The 22,300-nt window shown below is 41.7% G+C and overlaps 1 protein-coding gene across 2 annotated transcripts in view; it reads right to left on the bottom strand.

Annotated features, from left to right (window-relative positions):
- LOC115106398 (2-oxoisovalerate dehydrogenase subunit beta, mitochondrial-like) overlaps positions 1–15,422 on the bottom strand; it is a 96,492-nt gene extending 81,070 nt beyond the window's left edge. For both annotated transcript variants that reach the window (XM_029629099.2, XM_065011075.1), the window contains exons 1-3: positions 15,199–15,422; positions 1,196–1,273; positions 975–1,043 (exon numbers count right to left, since the gene is read on the bottom strand). In XM_029629099.2, coding sequence (XP_029484959.1) covers positions 975–1,043; positions 1,196–1,273; positions 15,199–15,394 — 343 coding nt within the window. In that variant the 5' untranslated portion in view covers positions 15,395–15,422. The remainder of the gene's footprint in view (positions 1–974; positions 1,044–1,195; positions 1,274–15,198) is intronic.
- Between the last annotated feature and the right edge of the window lie 6,878 nt (positions 15,423–22,300).

Here is a 22,300-nt window from a genome sequence, read left to right as displayed (position 1 = left end):
AGGTGAATTTGTCCCAATACTTTTGGTTCCACAAATAGTGTCAATGTCCCTATACTTTTGGAGCTCACATTAGATGAATATGCACTGACCTCGCACGCGTTTGAGGCATCTATTGGCTACTCATTCATGACGGACTAATTTTCATTTAGGAGAAATAGAAAGACCGAGGTCGAAGTGGCTAGTCGTTTCCAGGTGGACGGCGCAGGAGACACTTCCTGTGCGCACGCTACTCAGTGGCGGACTAATGCATCACTGGGGTGAATGAGTCAGCCACACAAATAGAGATTAGCATACTTCCCATAAAGCTGCATGTGGTATAATGGTAGAGAGAGAGGGGGATAACAAAAGAAATCCCTCTCCGCCATCTACCTACCTAGATGAGATTAAAAATAATGATCCCTAGCAGAAGGTCAACCCATCTGACGTCAAATACAACAAAAGAAAGCACAAAGAGGGAGATGCGCTTTGGCTTTTCGAAAATCTAATCATATATTTACACCTAGCCAGGGGTGAATCACGACTGGTGTCCACATTATGGAAATGAGGGTAAAGAATTCTACATTATCAGGAGGCAGCACACAAAATACATCATGGCCATTTCAAAACCTGCACATTTGTAACAGCAGTACACCCGCACTAGTTAATCCACTCTAAAAAATTATTTCATATTAGGATAATAAAAGGAGGAATTCAAGTGTGCAAGAATGATTACTACTATATGAAAAAATGACACGATTATTATTAAAATCAAGTTTCTATCGAAAATGTGTCTCCTTGCAATCAACATTTGTAAGCAAGCATAGCTATAGCAGGACTATCACACACAATTTTGGAGTTTTGACCAATAGGTGTATGCATGAAAATGGTTCTCTGCTGCCATCTGGTGGTATCACAATGTCATTAATATTAAAATCAGCAAAAACATACTGATACATTTGTCCAAAATGGTAAGGGGAAAGTATTTAGCCTCTTACCATATTTGTCTCGGAGACCCACGGTGCAACGAAATACTCCACCAAAGGCGACATCTTCCCCAAAGATGACTGAAGGACAGATACAGGTACATCTCATATTGATTGACACAGTAACACATAGGCATAACATTTCTAAATGGCATGTCTTATTCACGGATATCCTCCAAAACATTGATGAATACATGAACACATTAAATGACAATCCAGAACAGTTTTATTACCTGCGGTGGGGTCGCTGGCGAGAGTGTTGTCCAAGGCACTGGTCACAGACTGAAACAAGTTCATCTTTGTAGTGGGGCCTACAAGAAGTTGGGAGAATTTTATGGAGCGATTAAAGTGTCAACAGAAATGATTTGAAATCCACATTTTTTTTAATTTGTATATAGATATTGAATTTGTAATGAACAGATGGATTGGTTTAATTCATAAATGTAACTTATTTTCATTTGAAACTGAATTGAATAAATATTGCATTCAGATTTCAAATTAGGTCCATATTTAAATTCTATATCAGTTTCAAAATTATAAATAATGGAATTCTTTGCATATGTATCAAGTCTACAAACTATAATTCCCAGTTTTAGCAAAGAGAGGTACACACACACACACACACAGAAGTTTATATACACTAGGTTGGAGTCATTAGAACTTTTTCAACCACTCCACAAATTTCTTACCAAAACTATATTTTGTTGACAAGTCGGTTAGGACATCTACTTTGTGCATGACACAAGTAATTTGTCCAACAATTGTTTACAGACTATGTAAAAATTCCCTGACTTAGGTCAGTTAGCATCACCACTATACTTTAAGAATGTGAAATGTCAGAATAATAGTAGAGAGAATGATTTATTTCAGATTTTAGTTCTTTCATCACATTCCCAGTTGGTCACAAGTTTATATACTCAATTAGAATTTGGTAGCATTTCCTTTAAATTGTTTAACTTGGGTCAAACATTTCAGATAGCCTTCCACAAGCTTCACACAATACGTTGGGTAAATTATGGCCCATTCCTCCTGACAGAGCTGGTGTAACTGAGTCAGGTTTGTAGGCCTCCTTGCTCACACACACTTTTTCAGTTCTGTCTACACATTTTCTATAGGATTGAGGTCAGGGCTTTGTGATGGCAACTCCAGTACCTTGACTTTGTTGTCCTTAAGCCATTTTGCCACAACTTTGGAAGTATGCTTGGGGTAATTGTCCATTTGGGGTCATTGTCCATTCTTCTTTGCTCAGTGGCCTTTCGGGTTATGTCGATATAGGACTTGTTTTACTGTAGATATAGATACTTTTGTACCGGTTTCCTCCAGCATCTTCACGTGGTCCTTTGCTGCTGTTCTGGAATTAAATTTGTACTTTTCGCACCAAAGTACGTTCATCTCTAGGAGACAGAACACGTCGCCTTCCTGGGCGGTATGACGGCTGCGTGGTCACATGATGTTTATACTTGCGTACTATTGTTTGTACAGATGAACGTGGTACCTTCAGGCATTTGGAAGTTGCTCCCAAGGATGAACCAGACTTGTGGAGGTCTACAATTGTTGGCTGATTTCTTTTGATTTTTCCATGATGTCAAGCAAAGAGGCACTGAGTTTGAAGGTAGGCCTTGAAATACATCCACAGGTACACCTCCAATTGACTCAAATTATGTCAATTAGCCTATCAGAAGCTTCCAAAGCCATGACATCATTTTCTGGAATTTTCCAAGCTGTTTAAAGGCACAGTCAACTTAGTGTATGTAAACTTCTGACCCACTAGAATTGTGATACAGTGAATCATAAGTGAAATAATCTGTCTGTAAACAATTTTGGGAAAAATTTTTTTGGAAAACTTTTCATGCACAAAGTAGATGTCCTAACCGGCTTGCCAAAACTATAGTTTGTTAACAATTAATTTGTGGAGTGGTTGAAAAACAAGTTTTAATGACTCCAACCTAAGTGTATGTAAACTTTCAACTTCAACTGTAAGTTTTAGATCTCAGCTGAATCAGGTAATGAATGGTGTGGCTGTTGAAAAGGAGACAAAATTCATTGGTGTTACCTTAGATTGTAAACTGTCGTGGTCAAAACATAGATTCAAAGATTGTAAAGATGGGGAGAGGTCTGTCCAATAATAAAGAGATGCTCCGCTTTTTTGACAGCAGACTCCACAATGCAATTCCTGCACGCTCTAGTTTTATCTTATCTTGATTATTGTCCAGTCATATGATCAAGTGCTGCAAAGAAAGACCTAGTTAAGCTGCAGCTGGCGCAGAACAGAGCCGCATGTCTTGCGCCGCATTGTAATCCGAGGGCTAATATTAACACTATGCATGCCAGTCTCGCTTGGCTACGAGTTGAGGAAAGACTGACCGCGTCACTTCTTGTTATTATAAGAAACATTTTTGGAAAATTCCAAAAATTGTTTGCATAGTCAACTTACACACTCACACTTTACCCACCAGACATGCCACCAATGGTCTTTTCGCGGTCCCCAGGTCCAGAACAAATTCACGGAAACGTACAGTATTATACAGAGCCATGAATGCATGAAACTACCTTCCATCGTATATAGCGCCAGTGAACAGCAAACCTGGTCTTAAAAAAATACAGCAACACCTCACGGCACAACACCTCTCCCCCATGTGACCTACTTGTTGTGTGTATGTACTGACATGTACGTGTAACAGATAATTGCGCGTACACACACACACACACGTTAATGTTTTAAATGTAAATTGTTAAGATATGCTATTTGGCCCCATAACAATTCCTCATGTCATCTGACCACAGCACCAGTTTCAATCCAATGTCGTTAATCAAATGCTATGTATTTACATTTGTTGGATGACATGAAAATATTGGCCACGCACACCAGTGGTGAGTTATGCGTCAAAATAGAAGATTACAGTAGGTATAAGGTTAAGTATGGTGGTGGATCTGATTTTAGAATGGGGCCATTTTACTTCCACTGGTCCTGCGGCCCTGGTTAAGGTCAACAGCATCATGAACTTTACCTAGTACCCTGATATTTTTGCCAAAAAACCTGGTTGCCTCTGCAAGGAGGCTGAAACTAGGTCGGAGGTGGACCTTCCAGCAAGTCAATAATCCCAAGTGACCCAAAATCCAAAGAAATTGTTAATTGACCACAAAAAATCTACATGTTGCAATGGCCATGTCAGAATATCAAGGATCTGGAAATATTATGTATAGAGTTCTCCATTCTCATAAAACATTTTAGAAAAAGGCTCAGTGCCGTTATCCTCACAAGGTGGGTTCAAACTCAAGCCTACTGCACAACAACACTTTCTATGGCAAACAGAAGCAGAAGGTTCTGTGTAACCCAATGAGACTGCAACAGAGGTGGATTAGTGATCTATGCACGTGATGAGCAACATTATTACCTTCAACCTGAAGACATTAGTTTGACTGATGGGGTTTTAACCCAAGTCTCCTGTGCACCACACAATGTAACTTTTCAGGTCTCTAACCAGTTACTCATCACGCAAGCGTCACAAGTCACAGAATCAATGCCTAGGCCTTAGCTCCGCAGGCTAACAAAGTCTTAACCCAGTCAGTCATGTTTTTTGAAAAAACATTTAACCTTTATTTAACTAGGCACGTTAGTTAAGAACAAATTCTTATTTACAATGACGGCCTACCGAGGAACAGTGGGTTAACTGCCTTGTTCAGGGGCAGAATGACAGATTTTTACCTTGTCAGCTCAGGGAATCGACAAGTACCCTTGACAGAGACATGAAACTAAAGTAGTCAGCATGCTTCAGTTTGGCTGGCGGCTAGCCAAACCGAATGAGTGTGCTCGAATACTCCCTTAAAATACCTTTGCTTGGCCTTATGAGGGGCGCAGCGGACTAAGACACTGCATTGCAATGCTGAGCAGTCACTACAGCCTCGGGTTCGATCCCAGGCTGTGTTACAGCCAGCCGGGCCCGGGAGAGCCATGAGGCGGCACCCAATTGGACCAGTGTCATCCGGGGTAGTGGAGGGTTTGACCGGATGGGTTTTCCTTGTCTCATCATACTCTAGTGACTCCTTGTGGTGGGCTGAGCGTCTGCAACCTGACTTCGGTCATCATTTGGACAGTGTTTCCTCTGACACATTTGTGTGGCTGGCTTCTGAACCCAGCAAGCAGTGTGGGTTAAGGGTTAAGCAGGCAGGGTCATATTTCGGAGGACGCATGGCTCTCGACCTTCGCGTCTCCTGAGTCCGTAGGGGAGTTGCAGCAATGTGACAAGACTAAATTGGATACCACAAAATCGGGGCAAAAAAGTAATAATAAACAATAATAAATGCTGCTTGAAAAAATTCTTTAAAAAAAAAAAAAAACAACGCAATAGTGCAGATTGTCCATTTTGAGACGCTGTAGCCAGTAAGCACTTCCTCAAATAGTCAGAATTCTAACGCAAGATATCTGTCATTCATTTTGATGTTTTTGCAAAGGAGGTCTTAGTCACGCAATTTTACATCCAACTAAGATGTTTGGTGCAGTATTTCTCAATTAAAATGTCCTCAAACAGCTGAAAAATGAACAAAAACAAGAACATTTTGTCATAATATAGTATATGCACAAAATGTTTCGGCTGGGAAGCATGCGGACACCATAACATGTCAAACTAACACGTCTTCAGGTCTCAGGCAAGGTTCTCATTGCATAAGCATGGGTCACCAAACCGCATTCTTTTGATGAGTAACCTTGCTGGATCTTGATGACTTAGTATTAGTGTAGCAGATGGGGATTTGTGAAACTCACTCCTCAGCCTGAAGCGTCGCCCCTTTAAAGGCCTGTTGTAGCCCTTTTCTGCAGTCAAATTACCTCGTGGCCTCATGGGTGGAATGTATGGGGGGGGAATCTAATGTTTCTATGTCAAACAATTGCGTCATAATTCTTATAATACAAACTCAATTTACTACATTTCAACAATTTACTACATTACAGGTGTCTTTTTTTTAAGAACAAAACCATGTGTGTGAGGTGTATACTTTTGTTTCAAAGTAGATTTGTTTAAGACTACCAAGAAACACTCTGTGTGACCCTGATTGAAGTAAAATACTAATAGCCTGATGAGATGGAAAGCTTCAAATGTTTTGTATATTTTATTGTATGGGCAGTCACGTGTTTGAGGTCCTGAGTTCAACTTTCGATATAAGCGGAATTAGGGGGAAGCGGTAATCGATAAGCGGTACATCATCCTTTACATTAACTTCCTCATCTCATCCATATGGGCTTTAGCTAAGTGGGTTAACAGTCTTGTGATCTCCAGGATATATTCCATTCAATCTTCTACCCAGACTTCAGCAGAAATGTAGAGAAGCATATTTCTTTTTTTCTCTTCTTTTTTTTAAAAGAACCACCAGTCAGGAAGATAGACAGCTGATACTAAAAAACTGATTTTTGCTCTGTGTAGTTAGTTGGATTTTTTTTTTTAAATGTTCCAAATGCACAAAAAGCTAAGTTATCTTACATTTTGCGCAGAAATGTGTTTTACGTCCCTGTTACAGAGCATTTCTCCTTTGCCAATATAATCTACCTGCCAGGAGTGGCATATAAACATCATGATCATTACACAGTTGCCACTTATGCTGGGGATAATAAAAATCCACTTAAAAATGTGCAGTTTTGTCACAGCATATTGCCACAGATGCCTCAAGTTGAGGGAGCATGCAATTGGCATGCTGACTGCAGGAATGTCCACCAGAGCTGTTGCCAGAGAATTTAATGTTAATTTCTCTACCATATGCTGCCTGCAACGTAGTTTTATAGAATTTGGCAGTATGTCCAACCAGCCTCACAAACACAGACCACATGTAACCACGCCAGCCCAGGACCTTCACACCCGGCGTCTTCACCTGCGGATCATCTGAGGGGATGTGGGGGGTGCCGAGGAATATTTATGTCTAATGATGCCCTTTGTGGGGGGAAAACTAATTCTGATTGGCTGGGCCTGGGCCTGGCTCCCCAGTGGGTGGGTCTGGCTGACAGGTGAGTGGACCTATGCCCTCCAAGGCCCACCCATGGCAGCAACCCTGCCCAGTCATGTGAAATCCATAGTTTTGGGCCTCATGCATTTATTTCAATTGACTGATTTCCTTATTTCCTCATCTTTGAAATTGCATTTATATTTTTGTTCAGTATATACAGTATACACCAGCGTGGCAGTTGTACTAAACTCCTAAAGGCATAAATGTTGTAAAATAATCAATGTGCATCATTAATAAAAAATTACAATTGAATGCTTAGATAACCTATGCAGAAAAATGTATAATATGGAGAGCACTGCGATTGCGGGCGGTGCAGTTGCCGTACCAGGCGGTGGTACAGCCCAACAGGATGCTTTAAATTGTGCATCTGTAAAAGTTTGTGAGGGTCGTAGGGGACAAGCCGAATTTCCTTCAGCTTCCTGAGGTTGAAGAGGCGCTGCTGTGCCTTCTTAATCACACTGTGTGTGGAGGACCATTTCAGATTGTCAGTGATGTGTACGCCATGGAACTTAAAGCTTTTCTCCACTGCGGTGTGTGGTGGACCTACAGCACGACACCTGAGGCATTGGTTGGATGTTTAATTCCACACAGATTTGCACAGGTGTAAATTGGACACACCCACGGCACCCTATCAGGCTGATCAGACAGGTCTGGGTAGCTGGTGATCTGCTGGAAACAGTGAAAGGATATATTTACATGACTACTACTCACTCCCTTGCTTCATTCCAGTGCAACCACTGACTAACTATAGCTAGGGCATATCTAGCAAAAAAAGTGTCGCGTTAGAAAGGGTGGGAAATGAGGAAATTATGGACGGGCAATGAGGCACGGCTGAGTCAAATAGGAATCGCGACTTAATGAAGTGGTGATTAAAGAGCTCAGCCAAGTGCTTCTTGTCAGTAACAACCACATCATCAACATTAAGAGACATGGACAGCTATGAGGAGGAGGGTTTATTCTCCAGGTCTTTAACCGTTTTCCAGAACTTCTTGGGGTTAGACCCACAGAGAGAGAACGGCTCCTTAGCCTTCCGGATAGCCTGAGTGCACTTACTTCTCATTTGCCTGAACGAGAGCCAGTCAGCCTGAGTATGCGTGTGCCGAGGCTTTCGCCAAATGCAATTCTTGAGGTGGAGTAACTCTGCAACATCGCGGTCGAACCAGTGGCTGAACCTGTTTTTAATTCTCATTTTCTTTATGGGGGCGTGTTTGTTAACAATACCACTGAAACTATCAAAAAAGAAGGTCCAAGCGTCTTCGACAGAAGGGATCAAGCTGATTCTATACCATTTTACAGAAAACAACTATTATGTAGAATTATTGAAAAACCCTGTTCATGACAGTATCGATTTGTGTAATCATATTAAAGTACATCTTTGTGTTTGAAGCATTGAATTTCTGCAATCAATTAATTCAATGTGTGCCCATGAACTGTTCACACCGTAACATAGGGATACACGAAATGTCACATGGTTACAGTACACTTCTGAGGTCTCCGTACAAAAGCGAATCACAGCAATATCCAGGAATTTCCCAGGATCAATGTCAATGTATAAATACATTATTAAATGCTTAGTGCATGATCAACAACAAACAGTATCATAAATGTAGGAAAGAAAGGTTGCGTTTTAATGTCACACGATTTTTGCCAAATCTGTGAAGACTCCAAGCACGAGAAAGGTGTTGATTAAACTCATGAATAACTAGCTGTAATGAATATATCTATGGCCCCCCTTTATATCTTAATGTATTCACATGAAGAAAGAAAAAAAAGAGAAAAAAGGATCATTTTGAATTACTTTGTTAGAAAGTTTGCAACAGCTCCAAACAGCTGTCCATGACAAGAAACGCTCACTGGTACCCTAGAACAGCGGTCCCTAAACACCAGGACGCGGCCCATTCGCTACCGGGCCACACAAAGGATAAATCATTATTTATTTATTTAAAAATTGGTAAAATAAAGTAATTGTATACAATTATAGGCCATTTGTGCAGTAATTTCATTGGTGCAGTCTGTTGGTCCTTTTCTCACCACTCTAATATCTCGGTCACGCCCACAACAGTTTACAGATTTTGAACTTGAGTAATGAGCGTTCATCACGGTCTGCGTGAGCTGTGTTGCCCGCCAACTTTGTACTAGCTAGCTACGTTAGCTGACATGAATAAAAACAACCATCGCTGGAGAGCTTCTTCTGAAGAGAGATAAAAAGACCCAACGACGATGTCGATAACGCAGAGACAGCAGAGCCAGAAAACGCAAAAGAAAATTAGGCCTCATTCAATATTAAATATGATGAGTCCAACCTAAAATATGGCTTTGTTGCGACAGGTGACTTGAATGCTCCAAGTCCCCTGTGCGTAGTATGTGGAGATGCTTTGGCAAAGCAAACTGCTTTGGCAAAGCGAATCCAAGCATCCGGCACTGAAAGACAAACCTGTTGAATTCTTTAAGCAAAGAAAGCGTGAACAAGGACAGAAGCAAGTCTTGAAAGACACCGCATCAACAAACGTGGCTGCACTGAGAGCGTCACACTTAATGGCTAGCCGTATTGCTAAGGCCAAGAAGCCTTTCACGATTGGCGAGGAGTTGATTCAACCCACTGCTAAGGACATTTGCCGTGAACTCTTAGGAGAGGCTGCAGCTAAAAAGACAGGCGAAAGAGGAACCTTTGCTATCACAGTCAGTTGGCTAATTAATGAAATAGCAAAGGATGTTGAGGCACAATTGTTTAGAGGCTTAAAGAGTCACTGTGGTATGCAATCCAGGTTGACAAATCTACCGATTAGGACAACAAGGCAATACTGCGCCGAATACAACCCTACAGTGAAATGCTTACTTACGAGCCCCTAACCAACAATGCAGTTTGAAAAAATATGGATAAGAATAAGACATAAAAGTAACAAGTACTTAAAGAGCAGCAGTAAAACAACAATAGCGAGACTATATATAGGGGAGTACCGGTACAGAGTCAATGTGCTGGATAACCGGTTAGTTGAGGTAATATGTACATGTAGGTTGAGTTATTAAAGTGACTATGCATAGTGTAAGAGGGGGGCAATGCAAATAGTCTGGGTAGCCATTTGATTAGCTGTTCAGGAGTCTTATGGCTTGGTGTAAAAGCTGTTTAGAAGACTCTTGGACCTAGACTTGGAGCTCCGGTACTGCTTGCCGTGCGGTAGTAGAGGGAACAGTATATGACTAGGGTGGCTGGAGTCTTGGACAATTTTTAGGGCCTTCCTCTGACACCACCTGGTAGAGAGGTCCTGGATGGCAGGCAGCTTGGCCCCAGTGATGTACTGGGCCATTCACACTACCATCTGTAGTGCCTTGCAGTTTGAGGCCGAGCAGTTGGGATACCAGGCAGTGATGCAACCAGTCAGGATGCTCCCGATGGTGCAGCCAAAGAACTGATCTGAGGACACATGCCAAATCTTTTTAGTCTCCTGAGGGGGAATAGGTTTTGTCATGCCCTCTTCATGACTTCATGTCTTGGTGTGCTTGGACCATGTTAGTTTGTTGGTGACGTGGACACCAATTAACTTGAAGCTCTCAACTTGCTCCACTGCAGCCTCGTCGATGAGAATGGGGGCGTGCTTGGTCTTATTTTTCCTACAGTCCGCGATCATCTCCTTTGTCTTGATCACGTTGAGGGAAAGCTTGTTGTCCTGGCACCACATGGCCAGGTCTCTGACCTCCTCCCAATAGGTTGTCTCGTCGTTGTCGGTGATCAGGCTGTTGTGTCATCTGCAAACTTAATGATGGTGTTGGAGTCGAGCCTGTCCATGCAGTCATGAGTGAACAGGGAGTACAGGAGGGGACTGAGCAGGGGCCCCTGTGTTGAGGATCAGCATGGCGGATGGGCTGTTACACACCCTTACCACCTGAGGGACGGCCCATCAGGAAGTCCAGGATCCAGTTGCAGAGGGAGGTGTTAAGTCCCAGGGTCCTTAGCTTATTGATGAGCTTTTGAGGGCACTATGGTGTTGAACGCTGAGCTGTAATCAATGAACAGCATTCTCACATAGGTGTTCCTTTTGTCCAGGTGGGAAAGGGCAGTGTGCAGTGCATTAGAGACGGATCTGTGGATCTGTTGGGGCAGTATGCAAATTGGAGTGGGTCTTGGGGTTCTGGGATAATGGTGTTGATGTGAGCCATGACCAGCCTTTCAAAGCACTTCATGGCTACAGACGTGAATGCTACAGGTCAGAAGTCCTTTAAGCAAGTTACAATAGTGTTCTTGGGCACAGGGACTATGGTGGTCTACTTGAAACATGTTGGAATTACAGACTCGGTTAGGGACAGATTGAAAATGTCAATAAAGACACTTGCCATTATGTCAGCGCATGCTCGGAGTACACGTCATGGTAATCCATCTGGCCCTGCGGCGTTGTGAATGTTGGCCTGTTTAAAGGTCTTACTCGCATCGGCTGCAAAGAGTGTGATCACACAGTCTTCCAGAACAGCTGGTGCTCTTATGCATGTTTCAGTGTCATTTGCATCGAAGCGAGCATAAGTAGTTTAGCTCATCTGATAGGCTTGTGTCACTGGACAGCTCTCAGCTGTGCTTCCCTTTGTAGTCTGTAATGGTTTGCAAGCCCTGCCACATCCGACGAGCGTCAGAGCCGGTGTAGTACGATTCGATCTTAGTCCTGTATTGACGCTTTGCCTGTTTGATGGTTCGTCGGAGGGCATAGCAGGATTTCTTATGAGCTTCCGGGTTAGAGTCGGGCTCCTTGAAAGCGGCAGCTCTAGCCTTTAGCTAAGTGCGGATGTTGCCTGTAATCCATTGCTTCTCGTTGGGGTATGTACGTACGGTCACTGTGGGGACGACGTCATCGATGCGCTTATTGATGAAGTCAATGACTGATGTGGTGTACTCCTCAATGCCATCGGAAGAATCCCGGAACATATTCCAGTCTGTGCTAGCAAAACAGTCCTGTAGATTAGCATCTGCTTCATCTGACCACTTTTTTATTGATCTAGTCACTGGTTCTTCCTGCTTTAATTTTTGCTTGTAAGCAGGAATCAGGAGGATAGGACGATTGTCAGATATGCCAAATGGAGGGCGAGGGAGAGCTTTGTATGCGTCTCTGTGTGTGGAGTGAAGGTGGTCCAGAAATTTTTCCCTCTGGTTGCACATTTAACATGCTGATAGAAATTTGGTAAAACGGAGTTAAGATACCCTGCATTAAAGTCCCCGGCTACTAGGAGCGCCGCCTCTGCGTGAGCGTTTTCTTATGGCGAAATACAGCTCATTCACTGCTGTCCTTGTGCCAGCCTCTGACTGTGGTGGTGTGTAAACAGCTATGAAAAATACAGATGAAAACTCTATAGGTAGGTAGTGTGGTCTACAGCTTATCATGAGAAACTCTACCTCAGGCAAGCAATAGCTCGAGACTTCCTTAGATATCGTGCACCAGCTGTTATTTACAAAAATACATAGTCCGTCGCTCCCAGATGCCGCTCTTCTATCCTGCCGGTGCAGCGTATAACCAGCCAGCTGTATGTTGATAGTGTCGCCGTTCAGCCACATCTCCGTGAAGCATAAGATATTACAGTTTTGAATTTCCCGTTGGTAGTTTAATCTTCTGCATAGGTCATATACAGTTGTAATAGGAAGCTTACATACATTTAAACTCTGTTTTTCACAATTCCTGACATTTAATCCTAAAACAAAATCCCTGTTTTAGGTCAGTTAGGATCACCATTTTATTTTAAGAATGTGAAATGTCAGAATAATAGTAGAGAGAATTATTTATTTCAGCTTTTATTTCTTTCATCACATTCCCAGTGTGTCAGAAGTTTACATACACTCAATTAGTATTTGGTAGCATTGCCTTTAAATATTTTAACTTGGGTCAAACGTTTTGGGTAGTCTTCCACAAGCTTCCCACAATAGGTTGGGTGGATTTTGGCACATTCCTCCTGACAGAGCTGGTGATACTGAGTCAGGTTTGAATGCTTCCTTGCTCGCACACGCTTTTTAAGTTATGCCCACAACTTTTCTATAGGATTGAGGTCAGGGGTTTGTGATGGCCACAATACCTTGACTGTGTTGTCCTTAAGCCATTTTGCCACAACTTTGGAAGTATGCTTGGGGTCATTGTCCATTAGGAAGACATATTTGCAACCAAGCTTTAACTTCCTGACTGATGTCTTGAGATGTTGCTTCAATATATCCACATTATTTTTCTTCCTCCTGAGGCCATCTATTTTGTGAAGTGCACCAGTCCCTCCTGCAGCAAAGCACCCCCACAACATGATGCTGCCACCCCCGTGCTTCACGGTTGGGATGGTGTTCTTCAGCTTGCAAGTCTCCCCCTTTTTCCTCACAACATAATGGTCATTGTTTCATCAGACCAGAGTGCATTTCTCCAAAAAGTACGATCTTTGTCCCCATGTGCAGTTTTAAACTCTATTCTGGCTTTTTTTAATGGTGGTTTTGAAGTAGTGGCTTCTTCCCTGCTGAGCGGCCTTTCAGGTTGTCGTTTTATTGTGGATATAGATTTTTTTACCTGTTCCCTCCAGCATCTTCACAAGGTCAATGCTTTGCTGTTGCTCTGAGATTGACTTGCACTTTTTGCACCAAAACACGTTCAACTCTAGGAGACAGAACGTGTCTCCTTCCTGAGTGGTATGACGGCAGCATGTTCCCATGGTGTTTATACTTGCGTACTATTGTTTGTACAGATGAATGAGATACCTTCAGGCGTTTAGAAATTGATCCCAAGGATGAAACAGACTTGTGAAGGTCTACAATTTTTTTTCTGAGGCCTTGGCTGATTTCTTTTGATTTTCCCATAATGTCAAGCAAAGACACTGAGTTTGAAATACATCCACAGATACACCTCCAATTGACTCAAATTATGTCAATTTGCCTATCAGAAGCTTTAAAGGCATGACATAATTTTCTGGATTTTTCCATGCCGTTTAAAAGGCACAGTCAACTTAGTGTATGTAAACTTCTGACCCACTGGAATTGTGATACAGTGAATTATAAGTGAAATAATCTGTCTGTAAACAATTGTTGGAAAAATGTATTGTGTCATGCACAAAGCAGATGTCCTAACTGACTTGCCAAAACTATAGTTTGTTAACAAGAAATTTGTGGAGTAGTTGAAAAACAAGTTTTAATGACTCCAACCTAAGTGTAAGTAAACTTCCGACTTTATCTGTATTTTATTGTCCAAAGATTACACATTTGCTAGCAGGATGGAAGGAAATGGAGGTTTAGAAATTCTCAGAAGGCGGCCCGCCGTCCGGCACCTTTTTTCTCCACCTCGTCTTCACGCAAATCACAGGGATCTGGGCTTTTCTTGAGAAAGCAGTATATCGTTCAAGTCGGGCTCGTCAGACTCGTTATAGGGGAAAAAAGGATTCTGCCAGTCCGTGGTGGGTAATCTCAGTCCTGATGTCCAAAAGTTATTGTCGGTCATAAAGACAGTAGCGGCAACAATATGTACAAAATAAGTTTAAAAATATAAGTTACAAACAACGCAAATAAACGAACAAAAAAAACATCAGTTGGAGGCACTTGAAACGTCTGCCTTCTTCTCCAGCGCCATCTTACATGTCCAGCCTTACGGAGAAGGCTGGACATAAGGAACACCCTTCAGGTGTCACGGTCTCCCATCACCCCTTGATGGGTCGGTCTTCCTTGATGGGACGGTCTTGTTGCCGCGAAACAAGCTCAGCAACATGGTGAGTTGTAATGTTTTTATTATATGGTCATTAAAAAATATGTGCATTATAATTATAATGTTTTTATAACAATCACGTTAGACCTATTAAACTAAAATGTTATGAAAAAGTGGCTATACTAAACTTATAGGCCTAATTGATATTCCTTTCGTGTTTTGACCCCCCCCCCCAAAAAAAAAAAAAAAAAAAAATATATATATATAATAATAATCTATATGAGACCTATCCATGGTGCAAAAAAAGGTTGGGGGCCACTGCCCTAGAAAGACTAATGCAGACAGCCAACGACAGAAGAAAAAAAGCTAAGCATGAAAAAAAACATCAAAATATAGAAAATGTTAAACAGAAAAAACAAAGCATGAATGCAGCTGGAATAACGTTAAGTAGTTAGCTAATTTTATCATGCTAGTTAGAAAGCTAGCTAACTCATTTAGAAAAAAAATGTAGACCACGAATTGAAGATATTGTCAAATGAGCTTTACCTTTCAGCAAAGATAGTTGTCTGTATGACAAATTATTTGAGAATGCAAGGGCATTCACTTACCATACTCTGTGGGGACAGGGTCAGGGTGGTAGGTGAAGTGCGCAGCATTCCTTCTTTGTGTTTTTGTTTGGGATGAGCAATTCGGGGATAACCTCAGCAGAGTAATCCCAAACAAGCTCTGATCACCAATATTTACATTCGCGATGGAGGCTTTCGAGCCTGCACCTCTGAGCAGAAACCGTGCAGCAGCCGCCATTGCTGTTGTGAGTGGACTGAACAGGAAGAAGAGAATGATGACAGAGTCCCCTTTTAGTCGAAAGCGGCTGTGATTGGTTGAAACAGTGGGTGGTGTCAGTGGGTTCAGCCTCTTGTCCAATCGCCCTACATCGACCCTGAATTACTTGAGGGAGTTATTTTACGCTGGCCCGCGTTGACGTGTTCGTCACGTCGTCTGGCGAAAGCGGGAAGGGAGTTGCGCCCTTCTCAAATCGAAGAGTAATCTGCGCCCCTCGGTCATGTTATCATCAAAGCAGCATGGCATCGTCCAGAAAAGTACAACAGATATTTTCCATAAAATAAATGTTTTATATGTGTTTTATTGGGGAGGCAGATAAAGCAATCACTTTTGCATGGGAAAACACAGAATCATACTCATTACTTCAAGTGCTAATTACATCACTTGTATTTTGAAACTACTTCGCTGTCGGACAGAGCGGGCACCCGACTCAAGTGCGGGAGGCAGCAATTAACTTTCAGCCGATAGAAAACACGCCTACACGGGCGCCTGAGCGAGATTAATCGAACTCCCTGCTTGACTTTTGTCACGTTCGACATTGCAGCCCACTAATTAAAGCGAGTCGAGACTGACAGATCTACAAATGACCTTGCATCCTAAATAACTACTCAATATTATTTGTAGATCAGTCAGTCAGTCACAATTTACCCATGATACCATCACAGTTTTGACGCTCTCGAACACAGCCATTGACTCAGGTAAAGAAATTGTGCCAAAGATTATGGATATACTGACAAAATAATCTCTCGCCCTAACACTTGGAATCGTTGTCCACAAAGTGGCACCGCGGGCTGTCTAGCCCCCGCCCATCCTTTATTTGGATTGGTGGATTTACATGTCATTATTGTAAATCTGTTTTTGAATATTCGATGAGGGTTGTTGACGTCAACCATACAAATGTTTTTTTGACCAAATTCGACACTCTCTAATTGACCTTCATACAAAAACCTTTGCTTGGTCGGTGAAATGGGGGGAGACAGCTTTTCCTCCGAGTTGGGCCTCTCCCTCTTTCTGGTTGTGCCTCTCCCTCTTTCTGGTTGTGCCAAACATGAAAAAATGAACGACTTTTTATTGTGGGATGATGAAACTGTGTTGTCACTAGTTACCACAGCCACAAAGTCATACATCGCGCCCATTCATGCATTTTATCTACTTCAATTTTTATTTTAAACCAATGGCATCGGCATAAATCCATTGTCGAAAGGGAGGGCAAAATGAGGTCCAAAATGTAGGCACTCAAACCATCATTAAATTATAATACAAACCTACCCTATACCCTACAGTAATCGATCACAAACCACAACCCATCGAACGTGATTTCGCATTATAGACCAAATAATCTTGTAGTCCTATGTAAATCCATGACTCTTGCATTTAACATGCTACTAGACCTACACATAATAAACTATAGGCAGGGCCTAATAATAAAGACTTAATTTAACTGTAAAAACAAATGACCTTTTAATTTGGCATGAACACAACCAGTCATGATGTTTTCATCTGATAGTCAAACAAATCACTTCAAAAAGTAGGCTACCTGTGCATTACGTCGTGGAAATTCTTACACAGGGACACTCAAAGTCAATCTTAAATGAATCATCCTTTATTTGTCAGCACGCTGGAGAGGTTCCAACCAACTCAATGCACCATAGTACACATGCCAATCAGGAGCTGTGCCTGGGCAGTCCCAGCAGTTGTCTTATATACAGCTATACACAGACAAGTTATATTTGCATGATTTAGCATAATTCATGAATCATTACCATTTTGTTTCATTCATGTGACCGACCAATACTGGTTAATAACATGTGACCAATACCTCAGGCTTCTTCTCTCTAAGCTGAGACCATGAAACTGAGATATCTTTTGTTTGTTCTCAAAACAAGGTCTGGGCTTACTGCCAAATTGCAGCTACTGATAGTGAGGATTTGTTCAGTCAGCCACTTGCATGAACAGAGAGATTGGTTCATAGAACAGCACATGAATACAGCACAGAAATTAGTTACCTAAAGACAAGATCAAATTGACAAGAGTCTGATGGGTGAGAATAGTATCAATTGTTTCTATTCTATATGAAGAGTCTGATTAACAACACAACTTGGAATTGACACTGAGGCAGGGAAATGAAACCGAGTGCCATAAAGTGACTTTTGAAAATTCTCCTACACAAGCACTGCCTTCAGAAAGTTTTCACACCCTTTGACTTCTTTCACATTTTGTTGCATTTACAGCCCGAATTTAAAATTGATTAAATTGAGATTTTGTGTCACTGGCCTACACAAAATCCCATCATGTTAAAGTTTAAATGTGTTTTTAGAATGTTTTACAAATTAATAAAAAATGTAAAGCTAATATGTCTTGAGTAAATAAGTATTCAACCCGTTTGTTATGGTAAGCCTAAATAAGTTCAGGAGTAAAAACGGTCAACAAAAATTCTGAGATTTCCATACCCAACTACAACATTTTCCATCAAGATAGAACTGCCAAAGTGGGAGGAGTTGCAATCTACCGCAGAGATAGCTTGCAAAGTTCTGTCATACTTTCCAGGTCTATGCCCAAACAGTTAGAGCTTCTAATTTAAAAAATGTATCTCTCTTAAGAAATAAGTCTCTCACTGTTGCTACCTGTTATAGACCCCCCCCCAGCCCTCAGCTGTGCCCTGGACACCATATATTAATTTATTGCCAAACGCTCCCTAAAACACTTCTGCGAGCAGGCCTTTCTAATCGACCTGGCCCGGGTGATGACAGGATATTGACCTCATCCCGTCAGTCGAGGATGCCTGGTCAATCTTTAAAAGTTATTTCCTCACCATCTTAAATAAGCATGCCCCTTTCAAAAAAATTAGAATTAAGAACAGATATAGCCCTTGGTTCACTCCAGACCTGACTGCCCTTGACCAGCACAAAAACATCCTGTGGCGATATGCAACTGTTCAGGGAAGTCATGCACCAATACACACAATCAGTCAGGAAGGCAAAGGCTAGATTTTTTAAACAGAAATTAGTATCCTGTAGCTCTAAATCCCAAAAGGTTTGAGACACTGTAAATCCAAGGAGAACAAGAGCACCTCCTCCCGATAAATCCATGATAATCTAAAATTTCAATAACATTTCTCTTCGGCTGGCTATGCTTTCCTCCTGGCAACCCCAACCCCAACCCCGGCCAACAGCTCCGCCGAATATCCCTTTCAGCATTGTGAAGTTATTAATTACACTTTGGATGGTTTATCAATACACCCAGTCACTACAAAGATACAGTCATCATTCCTAACTCAGTTGCTGGAGAGAAAGGAAACAGCTCAGGGATTTCACCTTGAGGCCAATTGTGACTTTAAAACAGTTACAGAGTTTAATGGCTGTGGTAGGAGGAAACAGAGGATGGATCAACAACATTGTAGTTACTCCACAATACTAATCTAAATTACAGTAAAAAGAAGGAAGCCTGTAGAGAATAATAATATTTAAAAACATGCATCCTGTTTGGCATAAAGTAAAACTGCCAAACAGTTGGCAAAGAAATTAACTTTATGTCCTGAATACAAAGTGTTAAGTTTGGGGCACAGTACCACTCTTCATATTTTAAATCATGGTTGTGGCTGCATCATTTTATGGGTATGCTTGTCATTGGCATAGACTAGGGAGTTTTTCAGGATAAAAAATAAATGTAAAGGAGCTAAGCATAGGCCAAATCCTAGAGTAAAACCTAGTTCAGTCTGCTTTTCCAGATTGATTCACCTTTCAGCAGGACAATAACCTAAAACAGAAGGCCAAATCTAGACTGGAGTTATTTACCAAGGACACAGTGAATGTTCCTGAGTGGCAGAGTTAGTTTTGACTTAAATCTACTTGAACATTTTTGTCAATACCTGAAAAGGGTTGACTAGCAATAATCAACAACCAATTTAACAGAGCTTGAAGAATTTTGAAAATAATAATCGGCAGATTTTGCTCAATCCAGGTGTGGTAAGTTCTTAGATACTTACCCAGAAAGACTCACAGCTGCAATCACTGCCAAAGATGCTTCTACAAAGTATTGACTCAGGGTTTGTGAATACTTATGTAAATTAGATGTTCAAATCAAATCAACTTGTATTTGTCACATGCGCAGAATACAACAGGTGTAGACCTTACCGTGAAATGCTTACTTACAAGCCCTTAACCAACAATGCAGTTCAAGAAATATAGTTCAGAAAATATTTCCTAAATAAACTAAAATAATAATTTAAAAAATATCAAAAAAGTAACTCAAGAAATTGACATAACAATAAAGAGGCTATATACAGGGGCTACCGGAACCGAGTCAATGTGCAGGGGTACAGGTTAGTCGAGGTCATTTGTAAAGTGACTATGGATTCAATCTTAGTCCTCTATTGATGCTTTGCCTGTTTGATGGTTCATCTGAGGGCATAGCGGGATTTCTTATACATTTCCAAATTGGTTTCCCGCTCCTTGAAAGAGGCAGCTCTGGCCTTTAGCTCGATGCGGATGTTGCCTGTAATCCATGGCTTCTGGTTGGGATATGTACAGTACCAGTAAATAGTTTAGACACACCGACTCATTCCAGGGGTTATATTTATTTTACTATTTTCCATATGTGTTATTTCATAGTTTTGATGTCTTCACTATTGTTCAACAATGTAGAAAATAGTAAAAAATAAAGAAAAACCCTGAAATGAGTAGGTGTGTCCAAACTTTTGACTGGTGCTGTGTATGAAGACTGTTTAGTGCCAAAATAAGAATTGAAATACAGTACATGTAAAAAAATATATATATATACACTGCTCAAAAAAATAAAAGGAACACTTAAACAACACAATGTAACTCCAAGTCAATCACACTTGTGTGAAATCAAACTGTCCACTTAGGAAGCAACACTGATTGACAATACATTTCACATGCTGTTGTGCAAACGGAATAGACAACAGGTGGAAATTATAGGCAATTAGCAAGACACCCCCAATAAAGGAGTGGTTCTGCAGGTGGGGACCACAGACCACTTCTCAGTTCCTATGCTTCCTGGCTGATGTTTTGGTCACTTTTGAATGCTGGTGGAGCACTGCCAGAGCCCAGCAAAATGACCTCCAGCAGGCCACAAATGTGCATGTGTCTGCTCAGACGGTCAGAAAGAGACTCCATGAGGGCCCGATGTCCACAGGTGGGGGTTGTGCTTACAGCCCAACACCATGCAGGACATTTGGCATTTGCCAGAGAACACCAAGATTGGCATATTCGCCACTGGCGCCCTGTGCTCTTCACAGATGAAAGCAGGTTCACACTGAGCACGTGACAGAGTCTGGAGACGCCGTGGAGAACGTTCTGCTGCCTGAAACATCCTCCAGCATGACCGGTTTGGCGGTGGGTCAGTCATGGTGTGGGGTGGCATTTCTTTGGAGGGTCGCACAGCCCTCCATGTGCTCGCCAGAGGTAGCCTGACTGCCATTAGGTACCGAGATGAGATCCTCAGACCCCTTGTGAGACCATATGCTGGTGCGGTTGGCCCTGGGTTCCTCCTAATGCCAGACAATGCTAGACCTCATGTGGCTGGAGTGTGTCAGCAATTCCTGCAAGAGGAAGGCATTGATGCTATGGACTGGCCCGCCTGTTCTCCAGACAGGAATCCAATTGAGCACATCTGGGACATCATGTCTCACTCCATCCACCAACGCCACGTTGCACCACAGACTGTCCAGGAGTTGGCGGATGCTTTAGTCCAGGTCTGGAAGGAGATCCCTCAGTAGACCATCCCCCACCTCATCAGGAGCATGCCCAGGCGTTGTAGGGAGGTCATACAGGCATGTGGAGGCCACACACACTACTGAGCCTCATTTTGACTTGTTTTAAGGACATCACATCAAAGTTGGATCAGCCTGTAGTGTGGTTTTCCACTTTAATTTTGAGTGTGACTCCAAATCCAGATCTCCATGGGTTGATAAATTTGATTTCCATTGATAATTTCTGTGTGATTTTGTTTTCAGCACATTCAACTATGTAAAGAAAAAAGTATTTAATAAGAATATTTCATTCATTCAGATCTAGAATGTGTTATTTTAGTGTTCCCTTTATTTTTTTGAGCAGTGTATAATGTTTCCTGATCTTTCTTTTTACATTTCAGAACAAACTTTCTTTCGATTTTTTTGGGGGGGAGGACTATTTGATGTTCTGTATAGTGAATCTGTTACTCAATGTGTTTATATGGGCTAATAGCAGTAAGACCACAAAATGTTTTTCATAAAGTTTAGTAAAACACCTCTTAGACAGGACTCTTAAAAATAATGCAACTGCATTTTTGATCTGGGCTGAATACATCACAATTAAAGCGGATATCAGAATTGGAAATGTTGTTAACAACGTTCCAGCATTCTCAACAAACAGACTCGGTAGCGACTACTCTCTCCAAAGTCAAAACAGGGGGCAAGACAGAACTAAATGTATTGATAGGATGGAGAGCAGAATTTACCATCCATCGAGTTTGTCACACCCTGATTTGTTTCCCTCTCTTGTGCTTGTCTCCACCCCCCTCCAGGTGTTTCTCATTTTCCCTATCATCCCCTGTGCATTTATACCTGTGTTTTCTGTTTGTCTGTTGCCAGTTTGTCTCGTCAAGCCTACCATCGTTTTTTACCCGTACTCCTGTTTCTCTCTAGCGATTGTTTTTCTATTTCTTTTCCCAGTTTTGACCACTCAGTCTGCCCTGACCCTGACTGCCGTTCTGTACCTTTCTGACTCTTTCCTGGATTACCGACCCCTGCTTACCTGTTGTCTGCCTGCACACTGTTTTGTTAATAAACATCTGTGATTTGAACTGTCTGCATCTGGGTCTTATCCTGAGGTCTGATAGTACGTACTGGCCTTGACTAACCCAGCA

The sequence above is a fragment of the Oncorhynchus nerka genome, linkage group LG3 (genome assembly GCF_034236695.1).
Source record: "Oncorhynchus nerka isolate Pitt River linkage group LG3, Oner_Uvic_2.0, whole genome shotgun sequence".
In the NCBI taxonomy this organism is placed as follows: Eukaryota; Metazoa; Chordata; class Actinopteri; order Salmoniformes; family Salmonidae; genus Oncorhynchus; species Oncorhynchus nerka.
Note: the sequence above shows the minus strand (reverse complement) of the source record. Positions and strands in the feature narration are given on the sequence as shown.